The 23,220-nt window shown below is 40.3% G+C and overlaps 1 protein-coding gene across 1 annotated transcript; it reads right to left on the minus strand.

Annotated features, from left to right (window-relative positions):
- Nucleotides 1–17,399: 17,399 nt before the first annotated feature.
- LOC131993999 (cytochrome b-c1 complex subunit 6, mitochondrial-like) lies at nt 17,400–17,897 on the minus strand. The gene has a single exon (XM_059370497.1). It carries the CDS (start codon nt 17,822–17,824, stop codon nt 17,525–17,527), a length of 300 nt encoding a protein of 99 aa, XP_059226480.1. The 5' UTR covers nt 17,825–17,897; the 3' UTR covers nt 17,400–17,524.
- Nucleotides 17,898–23,220: the final 5,323 nt, after the last annotated feature.

Here is a 23,220-nt window from a genome sequence, read left to right on the forward strand (position 1 = left end):
TTACATGCCAGGCTTACCTGAAGAAAAGGTATGTTTGGCCCGAAAAAGAAACGAAATATCTAATGTCTAACTAAAAAAGAGGAAGAACCACACCTATCTGTTGGAATGCCTTCTCGCCTGGTCTTATGGCGAGGAATAGCCCTCCCTCTGGAGCAAGAGCTCCTCGAAAACAAATGAAAAGAAGTCATTGGGTGCCATCAGGGCTGCACGATGGAGGACCTATCAATTCAATGTATTCGTTGGTCGATTGGTCGTTGGTGTGTGAGGTGATGGTGAACAATGATTCATCTTATTTTGCTTGTTTTTATACTCTCCACCATAGGATGGGGGTATATTCATTATGTCATTCCGTTTGCAACACACCGAAATATCCATTTAGACCCTATTAAGTATATATATATTCTTGATCAGCGTAAAAATCTAAGAAAAATCTAAGGAGGCCACCGTAGCGCAGAGGTTTGCATGTCCGCCTATGACGCTGAACGCCTGGGTTCGAATCCTGGCGAGATCATCAAAAAAAATTTTCAGTGGTGGTTTTCCCCTCCTAATGCTGGCAACATATGTGAGGTACTATGCCATGTAAAACTTCTCTCCAAAGAGGTGTCGCACTGCGGCACGCCATTCGGACTCGGCTATAAAAAGGAGGCCCCTTATCTTTTAGCTTAAACTTGAATAGGACTGCACTCATTGATAAGTGAGAAGTTTGCCCCTGTTCCTTAATGGAATGTTCAAGGGCAAAATTTGCAAATTTGCAAAAATCTAATCTAATCTAGCCATGTCCGTCCGTCTGCCTGTTGAAATCACGCTACAGTCTTTAAAGATAGAGATATTAAGCTGAAATTTTGTACAGATTCTTTTTTTTATCCATAAGCAAGATAAGTTAGAAGATGGGCTATATTGGACTATATCTTGATATAAACCTCATATAGACCGATCCGCTGATTTAGGGTCTTAGGCCCATAAAAGCCACATTTATTATAGGCCTTCGACATTCTGATTAAGTTTGACCCAAATCGGTTCAGATTTGGATATTGCTGCCATATAGACCGATCTCTCGATTTAAGGTCTTGCGCCCATAAAAGGCGCATTTATTGTCCGATTTTGCCAAAATTTGGAACAGTGAGTTGTGCTAGGCTCTTCGACATCCTTCTTCAATTTGGCCCAGATCGGTCTAGATTTGAATATAGTTGCCATATAGACCGATCTTTCGATTTAAGGTTCTGTACCCATAAAAAGCGCATTTATTATCCGATTTTACTGGAACTTTGGACAGTGAGTTGTCTTAGGTCAGTCGACATCCCAGTTCAGGTTGGCTCAGATCGGTGCAGATTTGGATATAGCTGCCATATAGACCGATCTCTCGATTTAAGGTCTTGTGCCCATAAAAGGCGCATTTACTGTCCGATTTTGTTAAAATTTGGAAAAGTGAGTTGTGTAAGGCTCTTCGACATCTTTCTTCAATTTGGCCCAGATCGGTCTAGATTTGGATATAGCTGCCATATAGACCGATCTCTCGATTTCAGGTTTTGGGTCCATAAAAGGTGCATTTATTGTCCGATGTCGCCTCAATTTGGGACTGTGAGTTGTGTTAGGTCCTTCGACATCCTTCCTCAATTCGGCTCAGATCGGTTCAGATTTGGATATAGCTGACCGATATCTCGATTTAAAGTCTTGGCCTCATAAAAGGCGCAATTGAACAATGACTTGTACTTATAAATATTTGGTCCAAATCGGATCAAATGTCTATATAGCTGTAATGGGGCATTTTCACCGGATTTTGACGAAACGTTTTTTACATATATACCCGAGGTGGTGGGTATCCAAAGTTCGTTTCGGCCGAACTTAACGCCTTTTTACTTGTTTTTTCTTTAGATGTAACTTGAAATAGCACCATTATTAGGTAAGTTTTGCAACCATCTTCCCAGTATTAGAGAGTCATTAGGCCCGCTGTAATGCAACGAACTGTTTGTGCCATATTTTTGCCTTATATCATGGTCTGGCAATAACTACCAGGTCATAAGTCAATGCATGTCATAAACAACGACGCTTTAAGATTTTTGAAACATTCATTAGTGTCGTGTAAGAAGGAGAACGTTGCTCCCGTTGGGGCCAAACCGGCTCGATTGGCTTAAACATAACTTGCTCCCCTGGCATCATGTTAATCATGTAGAATTACCACAGATTTATCACCCATGACGATCAACGTCGTCTCGAGGAGGTGTTCCTTTCCTAACATTTTTGCCTGATATATTGTCGTTGCAGATATTGGCACACGCAACATTTGTGTTTTTCCCTCCTGCAATAAGTCTACTTTTTTTCTTCAAACTATTGCGAATTTGAATGAAACCAGCGCCAAGACTGACAGCATGATGGTTATACCGGTGCCCATGCGCAAATCTCTTTAGGTGTTTTATAGATTTTGTTCTGTCATAAATCGCCGTCAATTCGCACAGTTGTAGCTCAATATTACAGCACCAATGTTTTGGATTGTCTTTAGTTTAGAGTTCAAGTTCATCGAAGGGGTGCGGTTACTCAGCATAGCTTGGAAAAATGCAAAACAAATACCCATAAAAGATTAAACCAATAATAACAACAATAAAAACATCAAAGGAAACCAAGCAATGGCCAATCATTCGCCGCGTTCACTCGGTAACTGATCAAATTTTTGATTTCTTGGCCAAAGATAGTGGCATGCAATGGCACAGTAAAGCGATTCTATTTTGGGAGAAATGAAGTAAATATGCATTACATGTGAGAGGACCAAATCTAATACCATTTGGATCCATTTGGAAAAAATCAGAAAATTGTGGAAGCTATGTTTCTAAAGCAGCTTCATCAGGTTGTGAACCAGTTTGGGCCATCCCCTGCATTGACATTTCGAATAACGAAGCTAAATATGAAAAATTTCTGCAAAATAGGACAGGAATTGCAACGCCCACCAAGAAATTAACTCTATAGATCGGTTTTGAAGGAAGGTTCTTCAGCCAAGGCATCTATTCGGGCCACACTTGCATGAATGTTGCAACATAGCGAACATCTTATCTATAAAATTCAATTTGTGTTTGTTTGGAAGGAAACATAGGCTATATAATTTTTTGACATCGCGAGGGGGCCTTAGCCCAAAATTACTACCCAAAAATAAAAGGAGACCGATCGGGACAACATGGGATTCAAATAAAAGGTATTCAAGAGTAGGATACGAATTTCAGCAAAAGTTGGGTCTAAATACCTGGGGGGCCGCCCCAGCCCCAAAACCCCTTAAAATAAGTTTATTTGACGATCATGACAATATGGGACTCAAATGAAAGGTATTTGGGAATAGATTACGAATATGGTCAGGAATTAGGAATAGGCCTTATTGATAATGGAAGTGGGCGGACCCTCCATCATTACCCCAAAAACACCACCCAAAATTAAAAATTTACCAATAACGACAATATGGGTATCAAATGAAAAGTATACGGGAGTAGATAACGAATCTGGCATACAAATTCAAGTCGAAGTATAGGGGGTCACCCCACCCTCACAAAAACTCCCAAAATGGGATCATTAGCCAACCATGGATATATGGGAATCGGTTTGTAGACGTACACGTACATCATCTTGTGAATATATATCCACCGCCCAGAAGCCTTAAGGTAGATCTGCATGATCTAGAGTGTGAGGTTCAGCGCTACAAGAGAGAACCTCTAGATCAAGCAGCATATCAAGCAGGTCTAAAGAACATTCATGCAGACACGGTAGCAGATGCGGTAATTGGCTACCGGGTGAATGTAGTCCTTGGAGAACGACCGCCTCCCATTGCACCTGAGGAAATCGACCACCCCCGGCAAACCAGAGAAGTTCTGGCTCAATTCCGTTCCGGTAAATGCAGCCGCCTCAATTCCTACAGAGCTAGGATTGATGTCGACCTGCAAGATTTATGTCCCGATTGTAACAAGAGACCGCACGATACACGTCAACTGTTTAACTGCCCGGCCAGACCCACTCGACTCAGACCCAGATCCCTGTGGACGCACCCCATCTTAGTCAAAGAGTTCCTGGGTCTTGACACTCAACAGAATCAAGCAGACGAAAGATAAAACACAATAAACTGTTACAACAACAACATCAACAACTCGGTTTGTTTGTACCGTATAGACTGAAAACAAGTAAAAAGGCGTTAAGTTCGGCCGGGCGAACTTTGGATACCCACCACCTCGGGTATATATGTAAACCACCTTTTGTCAAAATCCGGTGCAAAACTGACACCTTACGCCCCATAGCAGCTATATCAACATATGTTCCGATTTGGACCAAATACTAATAAGTAAAAGTCATTGGTAAATTGTATATAACAAATTATTGGTCCTTTTAGTAGTTATATCTAAAAATAAACCGATCTGAACTATATACGACACGGATGTCGAAAAGCCAAACATAAGTCACTGTGTCAAATTTCAGTGCAATCAGATTAAAAATGCGCCTTTTATAGGGCCAAGACTTTAAATCGAGAGATCGGTCTATATGGCAGCTATATGCAAATCTTGATCGATCTAGACCAAATAGCAGAAATATGTGTAGGGGCTTAACTTAACTCTTTGTCCCAAATTTTGGCAACATCGGACAATAAATGCGTTTTTTATGGCCCCAAAACCTAAAACCGAGAGATCGGTCTATATGGCAGCTACATTGAAATCTGGACCGATCTGTGCCATAATGCAGAAGTATGTTAAGGGGCTTAACTTAACTCACAGTCCCAAATTTCGGCGACATCGGACAATAAATGCGCCTTTTATGGGCCTATGACCCTTATTCGGAGGATCGGTCTATATGGCAGCTATATCCAAATCTGGACCGATCTGAACGAAATTGACGAAGGATGTCGAAGGGCCTAACACAACTCACTGTCCCAAATTTCAGCAAAATCGGATAATAAATGTGGCTTTTATGGGCCTAAGACCTTAAATCGGAGGGTCCGTTTATATGGCAGCTATATCCAAATCTAAACCGATCTGGGCCAAATTGACGAAGTATGCTGAAGGGCCTAAGACAACACACTGTCGCAAATTTTAGCAAGATCAGATAATAAATGTGGCTTTTATGGGCCTAAGACCCTAAATCGGTGGATCGGTCTATATGGCAGCTATATCCAAATCTGAACCGATCTGAGCCAAATTGACGGAGGATGTCCAAGGGCCTAATACAACTCACTGTCTCAAATTTCAGCAAAATCGGATAATAAATGTGGCTTTTATGGGCCAAAGACCCTAAATCGGCCGATCGGTCTATATGGGGGCTATATCAAGATATAGACCGATATAGCCTATCTTTGAACTTAACCTGCTTATGAACAAAAAAAGATTCTGTGCAAAGTTTCAGCTCAATATCTCTATTTTTGAAGACTGTAGCGTGATTTCAACAGACAGACTGACAGACGGATGGACATGTCTAGATCGTCTTAGCTTTTTACGCTGATCAATAATATATATAGTTTATAGGGTCGGAAATGGATATTTCGATGTGTTGCAAACGGAATGACAAAATGAAAATATCCCCATCCGTCGGTGGTGAGTATAAAAAGCAGAACCGATTTTCTCGAAATTTTCGCATATTGTGTAGGTTGGTCTGGAAGCAAACATGGGCTATATAATTTTTCGGTATCGGAAGGGGACGAACCCTCCCTCTTATGCCAAAAACACAACCGAATATTCAAAGTGGACCGATCGGGACAATATAGGTATCAAATAAAAGGTATTGGAGAGTAGAATACGAATATGGTTTTAAAATTTGAGCCTAAGTACCCATCGGGCCGCCCCAACCCCAAAACTCCCCCAAACAGACATATTGGAGGATCATTTTAATATGAGGTTAAATGGAAAGAATTCGGGAGTAGATTTCGAATCTAGCATACAAAATCAGATCGAAGTATAGGGTGTCACGACACCCTTTAAAAACGCCATTAGACCCATTATGACTATATGATACTTAGTTGAACCGATTTTCTTAAAATTTTCCTAGATTGTGTACGTTTGTCTGGAAGGACTATATAATTTTAGATATCGGGTGGAGGCGGACCTTCGCACTAACCCCAAAAACGCCACCCATATCCGAAAGTGATCAGATGGGCACAATTAGGGTATCAAATGAAAGGTATTGGAGATCAGAAAACGAATATGGTATTAAAATTTGAGTCCAAGTAACTAGTGCCCCCCCCCGACCCCAAAACTTCTCTAAACTGGTATATTCCAAGTTCATGTCAATATGGGACTCAAATGAAAAGTATTAGGCAGTAGATTACAAATATGGCATAAAACATTGCGAGTAATGGGAGGTCGCCCCTAATACCCCCAAATGGGCATATTAGCCATAACCGGCTTGGGCTTGGGGGTATTAGGGGCGTCTACTCTCAAACTACTCTCAAACTAAACTGAAACTAAACTTCTAAACTAATCTGAATTTCATTTCAGTTGGGAATAAAGAACGAATTTGATATCTAATTTCAGTGCAAAGTGCCGGTGGCCGCCCCAACCCCAGAACACCCTCCAAACGGTTCATATTTACCTGACATGGCAATATGGGGCTCAAATTAAAGGAATTTGGAAGTGCAGTTCGAATTTGATATCCATATTTGAGTCGAAATGTCTGAGGTCCGTCCCCTAATGAGAACATTACCCTAAGGAAGAACATTACCACCAGGAACCGAGAAGGATCAAATTCTCACACTTCAATGAGCGCTATCCGATTGAAGTTTAAACTCAATGATAAGGGACCTTTATTTATAGCCGAATCCGGACGGAGCCCCGCAGTGCGACATCTCTTGGCGGAAATTTTTTTAAATGACCATGCATGGCATTGTATCTCGCAAATGTCGCCAACATTAAGAGGGGATAACACCGCTTTGTCCGATGTTCGCGCCAGGATTCGAATGCTTTCAGCGTCATAGGCTACAATGGTACGAATGCGATATCCGCATTCAGGGCGAAGTGTCCCCACCCTAAAAAGATATTAGAGAGTTAAAGAAGGCTCAGCGGAGGGGGCCCGGTTCGGCTATCAATGTATAAAATTTCATAAAAGACTTCTTCTAGGTGCTCAAGAATGTTATAAAGAAATCGATTTATATTGCATGCCTTTCTTCCCAACAACTCGGATTGGAGTAAGATTTTTATGCTGTTAAATGTGGATTAACATGGCCCATTAAAAAGCCTGATTGATCTACATTAGTGTTTGTTTGTTTGTTTGTTTGTTTATTGAGTGTAACACCAGCACAACAAGATTATATCTTATATGTTAATGTGCTGATTCGCAATAGAGTATATAAAATAATGATTATTCTTTTTAAAAGGATATTAACTAATCTTAACATTTTAAATTATAGTAGTAAATATTAAGGACATTTAAAGAAAAATAATTCGTAGTTCATTTAAAAAATTTAAATAGCTCATTTTTGAATGAAGTTGCATTGCTTATGCTCTGTATGTTGGGAGGTAGGTTGTTCCAGAGACGCGTACTATGTACAATGTACTGTCGTTCAGAGGTTTGTGTGGCAAATCGTGGTTGAATGAGTTTTAGGCCACGGTTGGATCTGGCGAATTTCAGATGTTTGTGTAGGTATTCAGGTTCTTTTGTGTAGATTACCTTGTGCAGAAGAAGTAGACATCTGACATTCAGTAAGTTTGAAAAAGTTAAGTTAAATATTTGGTATGTAAATTGTGATATACGAGCTTGTCGACTTTTGTTAAACACATATCTTGCAATATCATTGTAAGCAACATTAAGCTTTCTACTGGTGTCTGCATCACAATTCGCAAATATCTCGCATCCATATAACAGTGTGGGAATTAAATAACTTTTTGCAAGTAACATTCGGATGTGAAAAGGAGTTGACAAGCGAACAGTCCATAAATTTCGCAGCATCCCACGTACTTTGCCAACTGTTGCATTAATGTGATTTGTCCACGTTAGGGTTGAATTAAAAGTCAATCCTAAATTTGTGGCTACTTGTACAAGATTCACTACAGAGTTACCAATTTTCACAACGAGATCATCAGTTATTGTCACATTTCTTTTACTTATCAGAATCAGTTTGGTTTTGGATGGATTTAAACATAATGCATTATTAACAGCCCAACAATGTATTAAGTCTAAATCAATATTTATGTTAGACACACAGGTTTGGATATCTTTCAGTTTGCAGTATGTGTAAAGTTGGACATCGTCAGCAAATGTTTGTTTCAAATTTAAAGCCTCTTTCCTTATTCGCTTGAAAGTTAGAGTGTTTTACACAGACGAACTTACAGGCACACAATCATGAATCTTATAACGGTCCAGTACACTTTATACGGTTTTTGAAAGGAATTTCCAAACACTTTGAAACACTGTGCTGTTTGTTTAACAAAAACATACCACCATGGACAACGAACCTGAATACCTGAACACTCCAATAAAATGTGCTTTTTAATCGTACATTACATTTGTTCGCTTGACTTTGAAGTGTTGGATTATTGGTAGGGTGAATTCGCATATTTTTTTTCTTTCAGCTTTTAGCTGTGAATGCATTGCAAAAATCCCAGCAGCCAAGTTGGCAGAAAATCTGAGTCTGAACATGAAATAATGGCATGCATTTGACCGCGATCACTAAATCACCAAATGTGCTTGTTTAGTTAAAGAACCAATCACCACGGCATCTGTCAGTATTGCCACCTCTTTGAAGTTGAAGATAAAATCGAAAAAAAAAAAAAATTCTTTGCTTAACATGCAACTTATCTGCATAAGTGAACGTCCTGGCTTACCGGATACTCCAAAGAGCTGACACCTGTTCCACCCACTTTCTCATTTCGAGTAGTCACACTTTTCGCATTCATTGTGGTCATTTGGTTAGCGACTCGGTGTCGCTTGATTTCCGCGGAAAGAAGGGGCGTGATCTTGGGTATGTTTCGAAAGACTTGCAGTTAAACAAGTAATGTTTATATTTACTTACTGTAACGCCTAGCCTATGTGGCAGCTATATCACATTATCAAGTGATTAAGACCATACTTAGAACAGTTGGACGTTATACCAAAACGTCATATGTAAATTTCAATCAAATTGAATTAGAATTGCGCCCTCTAGAGGCTGAAATCATAACGCCCTAGGGCGCCATGGTTTCCTAGGTGAATGCACTGACTTCGGATTCAACCTGAACTAAAAGTTATCCCAAAAATACAAACATGAGTGACAATATTACGAAGAGTAACTGTGCAGTTGGTCAGCGGTCCAGTACCTTGAATCCACCCGAATCAACGGGTTCGACAGGGTTATACACAACAAACAAGCACACAACATACACAATACCTAAAAAATGAAGATAGATGGTCTAGAGCCATCCACTCTGACGATCCGTGACAAGCGTTTGATGCGCAAGCATAGGTTCCGCTTCAGGAAGTACGAGTCGTTGATGAACACTACTATAGTGGAACGTATGCTACATCGGACGATACCGGAACTGACACCGACGCAAACACTTCAACTGGAAATGTCGCATACGCTACAGACAAGACCGAAACCGCCAGTGGAAGCACAGCGTGCATAATACCAGGCCCAAGAAAGGGCAAAATTGATCCGAGCCCTTTCATTGATCCTGCAGCTAGAGCCAGGAAGGATGGTTAGGAGAGTGTCCTCCCGGCAAGGGTACGTAACTCAAATGACAAGCCCAATCCAGGGAACAAGTGGCAGAGATCTGGCCATGCGCAGGCGCTTAATGGCAAAGGGGCCAAAAAATTTACCAGCCTGACTATGGCTATCCTAGAATGGAGCAATCCCGAAGAACGACTATCCACTTAAAGATGGTTTTTAGTCGAAGAGAAGATTTGCCGAGCTCTATCGGAAGCCATTGGAAAAAACGAAGATGACTCCTTCGCGGTTTTCGATGGCGCCAAGTGGCAGACGGGCGTCAAGGTAATCGGTTGCTCTGGATTTTCTTTTGTCCTGCATCGGTGGCCTTGACTCTCTTTGGCCTGGCATAAAGATAGAGCTGGTCCCCATTGATCAGATCCCCTGCTGGACGACGCTGCGAGTGTGGATTGACGATGCCTGTATGGGAGGACGAAGCCATACTCAGGCTGCCTAGAACGCAGAATCAGCAACTGCTAGCGGAGAGCTGGACAATTGTAAGGGGACAAGCGAGGGATAAAGGTAATGGCAATGACCTCTGGATCAAGGTTGGTTCAGAATCCTTCTCACCCCTGGAGTCCTTGCTGGGAGAGGTCAATTTAGGCTTAAACCATGTGAGAATAGTCCTGCCCGGCGATGAAGACGACGCCACCCAGGTTACTAGGGGGAATGGCCGCCTGAAGCTCGTGCAGATTAACCTGCATCACTCAGAGGTAGCCACAGATGAACTGCTGAGAGCTATGGGGAAAGATGGCACTGATGTGGCCTTGGTTCAAGAAACGTGTTTACGAAGTTACAAGGTTCGTGGACTCAGATCAAGGAATCTGAATCTCTTCCCCACCGAAAAAGGCATGATTAGAAGCTGAACCTTACTCTGATTTCTCGTTTCAGCGATGAAGACCTAACGATATTAGCCTTGGAGACATCCCGGAAACCATTAATGGTCCCGGCCTCCGACGATATGGTCGGTTGGTGCGAGGAGAAGGGGTATGACGTTATGCTAGGGAGTGACGCCAATGCAAATCACAGTCTCTGGGGAAGCACGGATACAAACGAAAGAGGTGAGTCACTTTTTGATTACATTTTATACAATAGGGGAAATGCCCCTTCTTTCAACAACCGGATCAGGGAACGTGTTATAGATATAACGCTTGTGACGAATAGTTACTCGGTGAAGGTTTTCGACTGGAATGTTTCCACCCAGTGCTCCTTTTCGGATCACTATAAGATATGTTTTAAGGTGGAGCACTAGAGGGGGAGGAATATACCATACAGAAACGCGAGAAGGACCCGTTGGGAGAAGTTCGGGGAACAGAGGCAGAAATTTGGGCCCCCAAGGGGGCCTATGGAGGACGCAAGGGAACTGGAGGCTGCAGTCAATCTTGCCACGGGATGCCTGAACGAGGCCTTTATGAAGGCATGTTCCGAAAGAGTACCGCCACGTAAAACCAGCCAGTCATGGTGGTCATCTGAGCTGATGGTGCTCAGGAGGGAGGCCAAAAGGGAGGACACGGCAGAGGGCTGGGACGAGTATCGCCCTTGGTAATTTCAAGAAGGAGACAAGAAAAGCGAAGAGGAGTTCTTGGGCGAAATTTTGTGTGGGATTGGAAAACACTAGTGAGGCATCTAGATTGCGCAAAGTGCTCTCGAAGGATTTCATCACACCTAGCTCCCGGGAAGGGAGAACATTACTTACCTTGAGAGTGGGCAGGAGGGGTGGAACTTTTGATGGAGGCTCTTTCGCTGGTGTCCAGGAGGAGGTCGGTGATCAAGATATCGCAATACCTACATATGTGGCCTTAACGGTTGACCTCATCAGGGACATTGTTGACGAGGAGAAGATAGCGTGGTTAATGAAATCCTGATAGATCTCGGTGGGGACGGCACCAGGATTATCGCTTATGCGGACGACGTCGTGCTGCTGCTCCGAAGCAGGTTTTTGTCGATGATCAGCAAACTCATGGAAGGGCCACTGAGGAGGTAGTCGCAATGGGGTTCCAGAAATGGGTTGAGGATCAATCCAAAGAAATTTGAGCTGGTGCTCTTCACACGAAAATATAAGTCCTTGGACGGGGTCACCCTGCGGTTGCCGAAGGAGGCTAAGTACCTAGGCATAGTTCTCGACTCGAAATTGTCCTGGAAGAGAAACACCGAGAAAAGAAGCCGTAAGACACTGTGTGTCCATCTGTCGAATTTACGATAGCTGTCGAACGCGTAGAGCTTGATACATAAAATTTTGCACAGATACTTACTATTGATGTAGGTCGTTACGAATCGCAAATGGGCCATATCGATTCAGATTTAGATATATAGCTCCCATATAAACCGATCTCATTCCGTTTGCAACACTTCGAGATATCCATTTCCGACCCTTTAAAGTATATATATTCTTGATCAGCGGAAAAATCTGAGACGATCTAGCCATGTCCGTCCGTCTGTCTGTTGAAATCATTCTACAGTCTTTAAAAATAGAGATAGAGCTGAAATTTTGCACATATTCTTTTTTGTCCATAAGCAGGTAAAGTTCGAGGATGGGTTATATCGGACTATATCTTGATATAGCCCCCATATAGACCGATCCGCCTATTTAGGGTCTAAGGCAAAAAAAAAACCACATTTATTATCCGATTTTGCTGAAATTTTGGGACAGTGAGTTGTGTTATGCCCGTCGACATTTTTCCAGATCGGTTCAGATTTGGATGTAGCTGCCATATAGACAGATCTCCCGATTTAAGGTGTTGGCCCCATAAAAGGCGCATTTGTTGTCCGATGTCGCCGAAATTTGGTACAGTTAGTTGTGTTAGGCCCTTTGACATTCGTCTTCAATTTGGCTCAGATCGGTCCAGATTTGAATATAGCTGCCATATAGACCGATCCGCCAAGTTAGGGCTTTAGGCCCATAAAAGCCACATTTATTACCCGATTTTGCTGAAATTTGGGACAGTGAGTTGTGTTAGGCCCGTCGACATCTTTCTGCAATTTGGCTCAGATCGGTCCAGATTTGGATATAGCTGCCATATAGACCGATCTCTCGATTTCAGGTTTTTGGGCCCATGAAAGTCACATTTGTTGTCCGATTTTGCCAAACTTTAGAAAAGTGATTTGTGTTAGGCCCTTCGACATATTTTTTCAATTTGGCGCAGATCGGTCCAGATTTCGATATAGCTGATCGACCTATCTCTCGATTTAAGGTTTTCGGCCCATAAAAGGCGCATTTATTGTCCGATGTCGCCGAAATTTGGGACAGTGAGTTGTGTTAAGCTCTTTGACATTTTTCTGAAACTTAGCCCAAATTGGTCCAGATTTGGATATAGCTGTCATGTAGACCGATATCTTGATTTAAGGTCTTTGCTCCATTAAAAATGCATTTATAATCCGACACAGTGACTTATGTTAGGCCTTTACTATTCGAAAAAATGGTTCAACGAAGCTGTATTAAGTTTTCTGTAACCAAAAAGTGCGTTTCAGAAGTGTTACGAGGGTTGGAAAAATCAGGAAAAAATTGAAAAAATATATATGAGGGGGATTACTTTGAGGGGACAATTTAGATAGTAATGAATAAATAAATACGTTTCGAAAAAATTTAAATAGCGGTTATTTTCTGATCCGACCTCGTATAGAACTGAATATTTGGAATTCGAACATATGCCGATGGCAACCTTGTAGCCGTAAGACTTCAAATTTGTCAATCGCCCAAATCGTGATACATTCCTACGCTTTGGCCATAACTTTTAATTATAATTTAGCACAAAACCTTAGTAATGACAAATAAATTTATTTTTTTAATGATATCATTATTTTATTACAATAGCCCGGTACTGTTATGATGCAGTTTGGCCAGTGTGTTTTGTTTTCCATGGTATTCGCGGCCAAAAAGAAACCTCCAAATGAACGTATACCAACTGCTGGGACACCATTGGGCTTTGGAACAAATTCGAAATTTGTCTATCTCTTTAAGTGTAACAAGGTTTAGAGATAAGCCGGTGGTTGTTTAAAAATTGCCGACACTGAGCATTGTCAAATTAATGCCAACAACTTTGTCAGGTGGTTAATAAAGTTTTTTTTTCAATTTCTTTTTTTTTTGCATTCGATTGTCTCTTAATTCTTCATTTTAATAACATTCTGTGTAGGGTTAATAGAAGATTTTAATAATAGTTGAGATACTCTTATTTTAAATAAATACAGCCCCCATATAACCTACAATTTGATTTTTTGGTGCTCTGGAAACCTAAATGTGTGCCACAATTGGTTGAAACTTATGACTACCAACACCAACACCAAAATACGTTCCTAATAGGCCCATAAATAAACATAACCTTCATATTAATCGATCCATTGATTTAATTACTTCAGGCCTAATAGAACAGAATTTATTTCCGATATGCAAAAGATTTGGTATGCAAGAACATAAAGCCTTCATATAAACCACCACCCGTTTTAAGTACTTGAGCCCCTAAAGGCCTAATTTTTTCGATTTGGCTGAGATTGGTATGTTTAGTACACTTAAGTTCTTTATCACCAATACAGTTTGGATTGGTATACCGCAGACCCCAAGACTAATAACAATTATCCTGGACTCATTTTGGAGGTTAACGAGTAATTTAAGCTTTCGCAATTTCTCCATAAAAAAAACCCCCTTTTAAACCCAGTTCGAAAGGTACGTCCCTGAACGACTGCTTTTCGTCCAAAAGTTTTACATGGCTGAAATGCTCACAAATGTCATCAGCGTTGATAGGGCGTTACCGCTGAAAAGCGATTCCTATGTGGTAGCCAGGATTCGACCGCATCACAGGCGAACAGACTTAGCTTTCCGCCAGCGCGGTTGCAATCACCGTAGGGTAAACAAATAAAAAGACGTTAAGTTCGGCCTGGACTTTGCTATATCTAACAAATAAAAGCGTGCTAAGGTCGGCCGGGCCGAATCTTATATACACTCCACCATGGATCGCATTTGTCGAGTTCTTTTCCCGGCATCTATTCTTAGGCAAAAAAGGATATAAGAAAATATTTGTTCAGATTGATTTGGACCACAATTATATTATATGTTGGAGACCTGTGTAAAATGTCAGTCAATTCGAATAAGAATTGCGCCCTTTGGGGGGTCAATAAGTAAATTAGAGATATCGATTTATATGGGAGCTGTTTCAGACTATAGACCGATTCAGACCATAAAAAACACGTATATTGATGGTCATGAGAGGATCCGTCGTACAAAATTTCAGGCAAATTGGATAATAATTGCGACCTCTAGAGGCTCAAGAAGTCAAGACCCAAGAACGGTTTATATGATATCTGTATCAGGCTATGAACCAATTTGAACCGTATTTGACACAGTTGTTGGAAATAAGAATGAAATACGTCATGCGCACTCTAGAAGCTCAAGTAGTCAAGACCCAAGATCGGTTTTTATGGCAGCTACATCAAAATATGGACCGATATGGCCCACTTACAATACCAACCGACCTACACTTATAAGAAGTATTTGTGCAAAATTTCAAGCGACTAGCTTTACTCCTTCGGAAGTTACGGACGGACAGAGGATGGACGGACAGACGGACGGACAAGGCTAGATCGACAAAAAATGTCGCGACGATCAAGAATATATATACTTTATGGGGTCTCAGACGAATATTTCGAGTAGTTGCAAACAGAATGACGAAATTAGTTTACCCCCACCCTATGGTGGAGGGTATAAAAATAAACCGATATTAACCATATACGTAACGGATTTCGAAAAGCCTAACATAAGTCACTGTGTCAAATTTCAGTGAAATCCGGCTAAGTTGCAGGAAAATGTCCCACTCACTGTCCTAAATTTCGACCAAATCGGACAATAAATGCGCAGTTTATGGTCCCAAAACTCTAAATCGAGAGATCGGTCTATATGGCAGTTATATCCAAATCTGGACCGATCTGAGCCAAATTGAAGAAGAATGTCGAAGGTCCTAACACAACTGACTGTCCAAAAATGTGGCAAAATCGGACAATAAATGCGCCTTTTATGGGCCCAAAACCTTAAATCGAGAAATCGGTCTATATGGCAGATATATCTAAATCTGTAGCGATCTGTGCCATATTGAAGAAATATGTCGAGGGGCTTAATTGAATTCACTGTTCCAAAATTCAGCGACATCGGACAATAAATGCGCCTTGTATGGGCCCAAATCTGGACCGATCTGGGCCAAATTGAAGAAGGATATCGAAGGGCCTAACGCAACTCACTGTCCCAAATTTTTGCAAAATCGAACAACAAATCCGCCTTTTATGGGCGCAAGACCTTAAATCGAGTGATCGGTCTTTATGGCAGCTATATCCAAATCTGGACCGATCTGCGCCAGATTCAAAAAATATGTCGAGTGGTCTAACACAACTCACTGTCTCAAATTTCAGCAAATTAGGATAATAAATGTGGCTTTTATGGATCTTAGACCCTAAATCGGCGGACCGGTCTATATGGGGGCTATATCAATAAATAATCCGATATAGCCCATCTTCGAACTTAACCTGCTTATGGACAAGAAAAGAATCTGTGCAAAATTTCAGCTCAATATCTCTATTTTTATACCCTCCACCATTGGATGGGGAGGATTTTGATTTCTTCTTTCTGTTTGTAAGTCCTCGAAATATTCGTCCCAGACCCCATGAAGTTTATATATTCTTGATCGTCATGTAATTTTAAGTCTATCTAGCCATGTCCGTCCGTCAGTCCGTCCTGTCTGTCTGTCGAAACCACAAATACGTTCAGTGTAGGTCAGTTGGGATTGTAAATGGGCCAAATCGGTCCATTTTTTAATATAGCATCCATATTAACTGATCTTGGGTCTTGACTTCTTGAGCCTCTAGAGGGCGCAATTCTCGTCCGAATTGACTTAGATTTTGGACGGGTGTTTTGGTATCACTTCCAACAACTGTGCTAGTTATGATTCAAATCGGTTCATAATCTGGTATAGCTGTCATATAAACTGATTTTGGATCTTGACTTCTTGAGCGCGCAATTCTCATCCGATTTGGTTGAAATTTTGCTGGAGGTGTTTTGTAATGACTTCCAATAGTACGGAGCAAATCGGTCTATAACCTGATATCGCTGCCATATAAACCGATTTGGGATCTTGACTTCTTCAGCCTCTAGAGGGCGCAATTTTTATCCGATTTTAATAAAATTATGCACGACGAGTTTTGCTGTGACTTTCAACAACTGTGCTAAGTATGGTTCCAATCGGTCCATAACCTGATATAGTCGCCATATAAACCGATCTGGGGACTTGACTTCTTGAGCTTCTCATTCGATTTGGCTGAAATTTTGTACTACGGCTTCTCTCATGACCTTCAACATACGTGTCTAATATGGTCTGAATCGATCAATAGCTTGATGCAGGTTCCATATAAACCTATCTCCCGATTTTGCTTTTTGAGTCCTTACCAGGCGCAATTCTTATCCGAATGAACTGAAATATTTCACAATGACTTCTTCGATGTTCGGCATTCCTTTCTAGTCCGAGTCGGACTATAACTTGATATAGCTCCAATAGCATAACAGTTCTTATTCAATATTCTTTGTTTGCCTAAAAAGAGATACCGCGCATAGAACTCGACAAATGCGATCCGCGGTGGAGGGTATTTAAGCACGCTCCTACTTGTTAAAGATTGTAGCGTAATTTCAACAGACAGATGGACGGACATGGCTAGATCGTTTTAGATTTTTACGCTGAATGTATATTCTTTATAGGGTCGGAAATGGATATTTCGATGTGTTGCAAAAGGAATGACATAGTGAATATACTCCCATCCTTCGGTGGCGGGTATAAAAAATCACTTTTTATTATAACTCAGCGAAGTGCCAGTTTTGCTTTTATTTACACGTATATCGTTCATATAAATCATATTTGGCAATATTTACTTCAATCTAGAGAATAAAGCGTTTGCCGCACAATGATCTATAGCATGAATGTAGTCGAAAAGTTGCTCTTCGCACGTCTCCATTGTCTTGCTTTTGCTATTCACCCGGTCATTGCATTCCATTAGTTTTTCGTACAGAAGTGTTATACGATGTGTTAGTGCACATTTTTCTCGCAATTCCTCCTGGGGATCAATCATATTGGATATCACATCCTCATCATCGGTTGTGTCTTTGATTGGCGTTGCTGCTGCAACCGTAGCGGCAAAAAATTCTTTAAATCTCTTAGGAAAATTCATTTTTTGCCTAACGTTTTTGATTTGATTTTAAGGAATTTGACAATTTTTTTTGTAATATTTTTTTCCGTTTTTACTTGCAAAGTTATGTATGTGAAATTAAATCAAGAAAATTATAAGGTGTCAGATAGAGTAGTGATAAGTAAAAGTGCGTTCAATTAAAATGTAGCCACCAACATTACTCTGATTGCAAGTACCTCCTTTTGAGTTGATTAGGTGATATTTTCGCACACTACAAAGCTTAGATGCAGGTTGATGGAGATTGGTAGAGATTGGAAATGGGTGATATCAGATTAGATTTGAACACAGCATCCACTTTATTATACAGCTCGCTTCTTCATTCCTCGTTCGCAGGGCAAACATAGTCGAAACAGGTCCATAAATTAATATTGTTCCTATATAAATTGACCATCCGATTCAATTTTTAAACCGCTGGAAACCTCATTCATTCGGGCATTTTATCTCTTCAAAATAATCTACATTGCGATGATGAAAGGGGAATCAATGGAGTTTGATACCCATGGTTAGTAACTCCAACAGATGAACACTAGAGTGTCACAAAAAAAAGTTTGTTTTGACGTATACCCACCACCAAAGGATGGTGGGTATACGTCACCATCATTCCGTCATTCCGTTTCCAACACGTCAAAGTATCCATTTCCGACCCTATAAAGTATATATATTCTTGATCTTGATCAGTGAAAAAATCTAAGACGATCTATCCATGTCCGTCCGTCTGTTGAAAGCGTGCTAAGTTCGGCCGGGCCGAATCTTTTATTCCCTCCACCATGGATCGCATTTGTCGAGTTCTTTTCCCGGCATCTCTTCTTAGGCAAAACAGGATATAAGAAAAGATTTACTCTGCCATTAGAGCGATATCAAGATATGGTCCGGTTTGGACCACAACTAAATTATATGTTGGAGACCTGTGTAAAATGTCAGCCAATTCGAATAAGAATTGCGCCCTTTGGGGGCTCAAGAAGTAAAATAGAGAGATCAATTTATATGGGAGTTGTATCGGGCTATAGACCGATTCAAATCATAATAAACACGTATGTTGATGGTCATGAGAGCCTCTAGAGGCTCAAGACGTCTAGATCCCAGATCTGTTTATATGGCAGCTATATCAGGTTATGGACCGATTTGAACCATACTACGCACAGTTGTTGGATATCATAACAAAACACGTCTTGCAAAATTTCATACCAATCGGATAAGAATTGGTTACTCTAGCGGCTCAAGAAATCAAGATTCCAGATCGGTTTATATGGCAGATATATCAAAACATGGGCCGAAATAGCCCATTTACAATCGCAACCGCTCTAAACTAACAAGAAGTATTTGTTACACCCAGAAAAATTAGTCTGCTGATATCAGCAAACACTGTCTGCTGATATTGAATTAAAATTTTTAAACTTTTCAATAAATCCATTAAACATTTTTGAACTTCTTAAACACAATTGAAGTATATACAAATTGAGGTATATACTAATAAAAAACAAATTGCTAATTTTAGGCGTAAATTTTTTGTTTAAAGGCATAAATATAATGGTAGTAGTTCTTTTGTCTGCTGTTATTTAAATTCTATCAAAAATTAGCAAATTGTACACAATTTTAAGTTATATGATTGTAAAATTGAAAAATAAGGTGGAATATAAAATATTTTGAAATATTTATGATTGTTTTGAGCGTTTCTTATCTTTTTAAATAAGAAAACAGCAGAAAATGTTTGTTGTTTTAGCAACAAATTACTGCTGTCCCATTTTCAGCAGACTTGCTGCTGTTTTAGCAAACATTTTTGCTTTTATTACTCACAAATATCTATGAGATCGGGAGATCAGTTTATATGGGAGCTATATCAGGTTATAGACCGATTTGTACAGTGCTTGGCACAGTTGTTGGAAGTCATAACGTAACACTATATGGAAAATTTTAGTCAAATCGTAAAAAATTGTGGCTTCCATTGGCTTAAGAAGTCAACTCGGGAGCTCGGTTTATATGGGAGCTATATTCAAATCTGAACCGATATGGTCCCCTACGACCTATATCAATATAAAGTATCTGTACAAAATTTCAAACGGCTATCTCTACGCGTTCGACCGCTATGGTGATTTTGACAGACGGATGGACGGACATAGCTAGTTCGAATCAGAGTGTCGAGACGATCAAGAATATATATAACTTACTAGCTGACCCGGGACCGCTCCGCTGCATCTTCTTTTACTTTATATGGAAGAAAAGTATCCTTGGAATATATCGGCGTTGACAAATCTTTTCACAGCTTGTGACTCTGTAATTGCATTCTTTCTTCTGTCAGTTATCAGCTGTTACTTTTAGCTTGCTTTAGAAAAAAAAGTGTACAAAAGTATATTTGATTAAAGTTCATTCTAAGTTCTATTAAAAATGCATTTACTTTCTTTTAAAAAATCCGCAATTACTTTTTGGGCAACCCAATATATTTTCGACAATTAAAGACCTTTTAGTGAAATACCATGCTAACTTGACTAACAGTTTAACAATATAAGTGTCTTTATCTGAATCCCATATGATCTTTATTGGTCTATGAATTCGAGTTTGGATGTATGGTGTACTCCATTCTTAAAATACTTCATTTCAGTCCGATATTCTTATGATGTCTGATTTAGTGGTGTTTTCGGGGGAGAGATGGCCCCCTAGATACTTGGCCCTGAAAAAATATTAGCATCGTGCTATTCTCTCAAATACCATGTATTTAAACCCCATATTGCCATTGGCTTAAGAGGAGTTTACAGTTGTTGTTGCAAAAGGCCCTAAAAACTATGAATAGTATTTAGTTCCACTCTCCACTCTCCACTTAAGACCCAAATTGTCTTGGTGAGCAAATACGTCTTATTTGGGGTTTGTTATGGTGGTGGGACGTCCGCTAGACAGTTGGCCCCTAATGTTGATATCAGATACGTTGTCCACTCCCACATACCTTTAATTTGAGCCCATTTGGGTGGTGGTGTGGGGGTGTCGTGGCGCCGTAGACACTTTTCCCGAATATTGATATCGAGTTTGTGCTTTACTCCCAAAGACCTTTCATTTGAGCCCCATATTGCTATGGTCGTAAATTTGTACTCTTTGGGGGATGTTTTTGGATATCAGATTCGTATTCTACATTCAAATACCTTTTATTTAAGCCCTCATATTCCCATGGTCAGTAAATAAGTCCTGTTTGGGGGGTGTTTTGGGAAGGGGTGAACCCCCAGAAACATGGTCCCACATTTGGATATCACATTCGTATTCTACTCACAAATACCTTTCATTTGAGTCACATATTGCCATTGTCGGTAAATATGCCCGATTTAGGGGTAGTACCACTAACCCTTGGTCCGACAATTGGATATCCGATACGTTTTCTTATCTTAAATACGTTTCATTTGAGTCCCATATTGTCGTGATTGGTCTTAATACATGTTTGGTAGGTTTTAGGGTGGGGCGGCCCCCCTAGGTACCCCACCCAAAATTAGGCTACCAAATTTTCATTTTTGGAGTACTATATGAGAGCACACAAAATGTCGCTTAAATCGCACCACCCATATCCGAGATCTGGCGTTTCTGAAAATTAGGGTAAGGGTTAGGGTCCGCCCCCCCTTCAGATATCAAAAAAATGCAATACCCTATTTTCACCACGGGGTCATTATGCACCATCTGTGAAAATTTCAAGAAAATCGGTTCAGCCGTTTCTGAGACTATAAGGAACACACAAACAAACAAACAAACAAGCCTACAAACACACCCAAATTGATTTTTATATATAAGATGGGGTCCTAGGTCAATATTTCGAGGTGTTACAAACGGAATGACTAGATTAGTCTACCCCTATCCTATGGTGGTGCGTATAATAAGGAGCAGAAAATGTGAGTTCTGTTTCAAAAAGCCTCCTTTGGTTCCAAAGAGACCTTTGCATGTTTTGCGGGAGAAAATCTTTTAACAAGGCGAATAAAATTCGATTCGCCATGACGTTTGAACCTTTTGGCAAACTCGTTTTAACCAATCACCCCCCACCATAGACCGCATTTGTCAAGTTCTTTTACCCGGCATCTCTTTATTGGCAAACAAGCGATAATTGATAAGAATTTATATGCTTTTTAATGTTATAGACCGAATCGGACTATACTTGGTTTGTATGATGGGGACCATACAAAAAGTCATTGAGAATTGCGTATGGGCCATATCGGTTCAGATTTAGATATAGCTCCCATATACAATAAAACGATCTCCAGATTTGACTTCTTGAGCCCCTGGAAGCGGCAATTTTACTCCGATTTCGTTGAAATTTTGCACGTGGTGTTCTTTTATGACTTCCAAAACTGCGCCAAGTACGGTCCTATTCAGTCTGTAACCTCGTATAGCTCCCATATAAACCGATCTCCCGATTTGATTTCTTGAGCCCCTGGAAGCGGCAATTTTACTCCGATTTGGTTGAAATTTTGCATGTGATGTTCTTTCATGACTTCCAATAACTGCGCTAAGTACGGTCCTAATCAGTCTATAACCTCGTATAGCTCCCATATAAACCGATCACCCGATTTGACTTCCGGAGCCTTTACAAGCCGCAAATTTTGTCCGATTTGGCTGAAATTTCGCGTGTAGTGTTTCGTTATGACTTCCAACAACTGGGCCAAATACGGCCAAAATCAGTCTTTAACCTGATATAGCTCCCATGTAAACCGGTCCCTCGATCATCCTTGTTCGGTTCCAAGAAGGTTTTTTGCTGGTTTGTCCGAAGTTTGGTATGTAAGATAAAATTATGCCCTACAACTTGATTTATTTTGTATAAATTTTTTGCAGAATCCTTGGTGGTGGGTTCCTAAGATTCGGCCCGGCCCAACGCTTTTACTTGTTTTTAGATGGAAGAGGTAAAAAGATGAGCAAATTTAATGATATCAGCAGACCTTTTTTCTTAAGCCCTTTCAACATGTCGAAGAATGACTTTAAAATTGACACCTTCCAGTCCCCTAAGCCTTGCCTTTTGAAAGAGTTTGATTTGGTGTATAACCTTGTGATCAAATTGAAAATATAATCCAAAAGAAAAATAACAAAAAAGTTTCTATCAGCCGGAAGAATTTGAAATTCTCAGTGACAAATAAAATGGGTGAACAAAAAACCCAAGCAAATTAAAAATCAATTAGAACACTAATCAGCTTGTCTGTTTTCTGATTGTTTTTTTTTTTTTCATTTTTGAAAAGCTATCGATTTGACCAATTGCCGTGTATTAACATAGTCAGGTATTGTTTTCAATGCTGACGGATATGATCGAATCTCTATTACTCGCTATGAAATAGATCTGTGATACAGAGACACATTGGCGAATGAGGTTGGTTGGTTGGCGACTTTTTAAAAAAAAACACTTGCCTTAGAAAAATCCCATAGAA

Source organism: Stomoxys calcitrans, chromosome 5 (assembly GCF_963082655.1).
Source record: "Stomoxys calcitrans chromosome 5, idStoCalc2.1, whole genome shotgun sequence".
NCBI classification, from domain to species: domain Eukaryota; kingdom Metazoa; phylum Arthropoda; class Insecta; order Diptera; family Muscidae; genus Stomoxys; species Stomoxys calcitrans.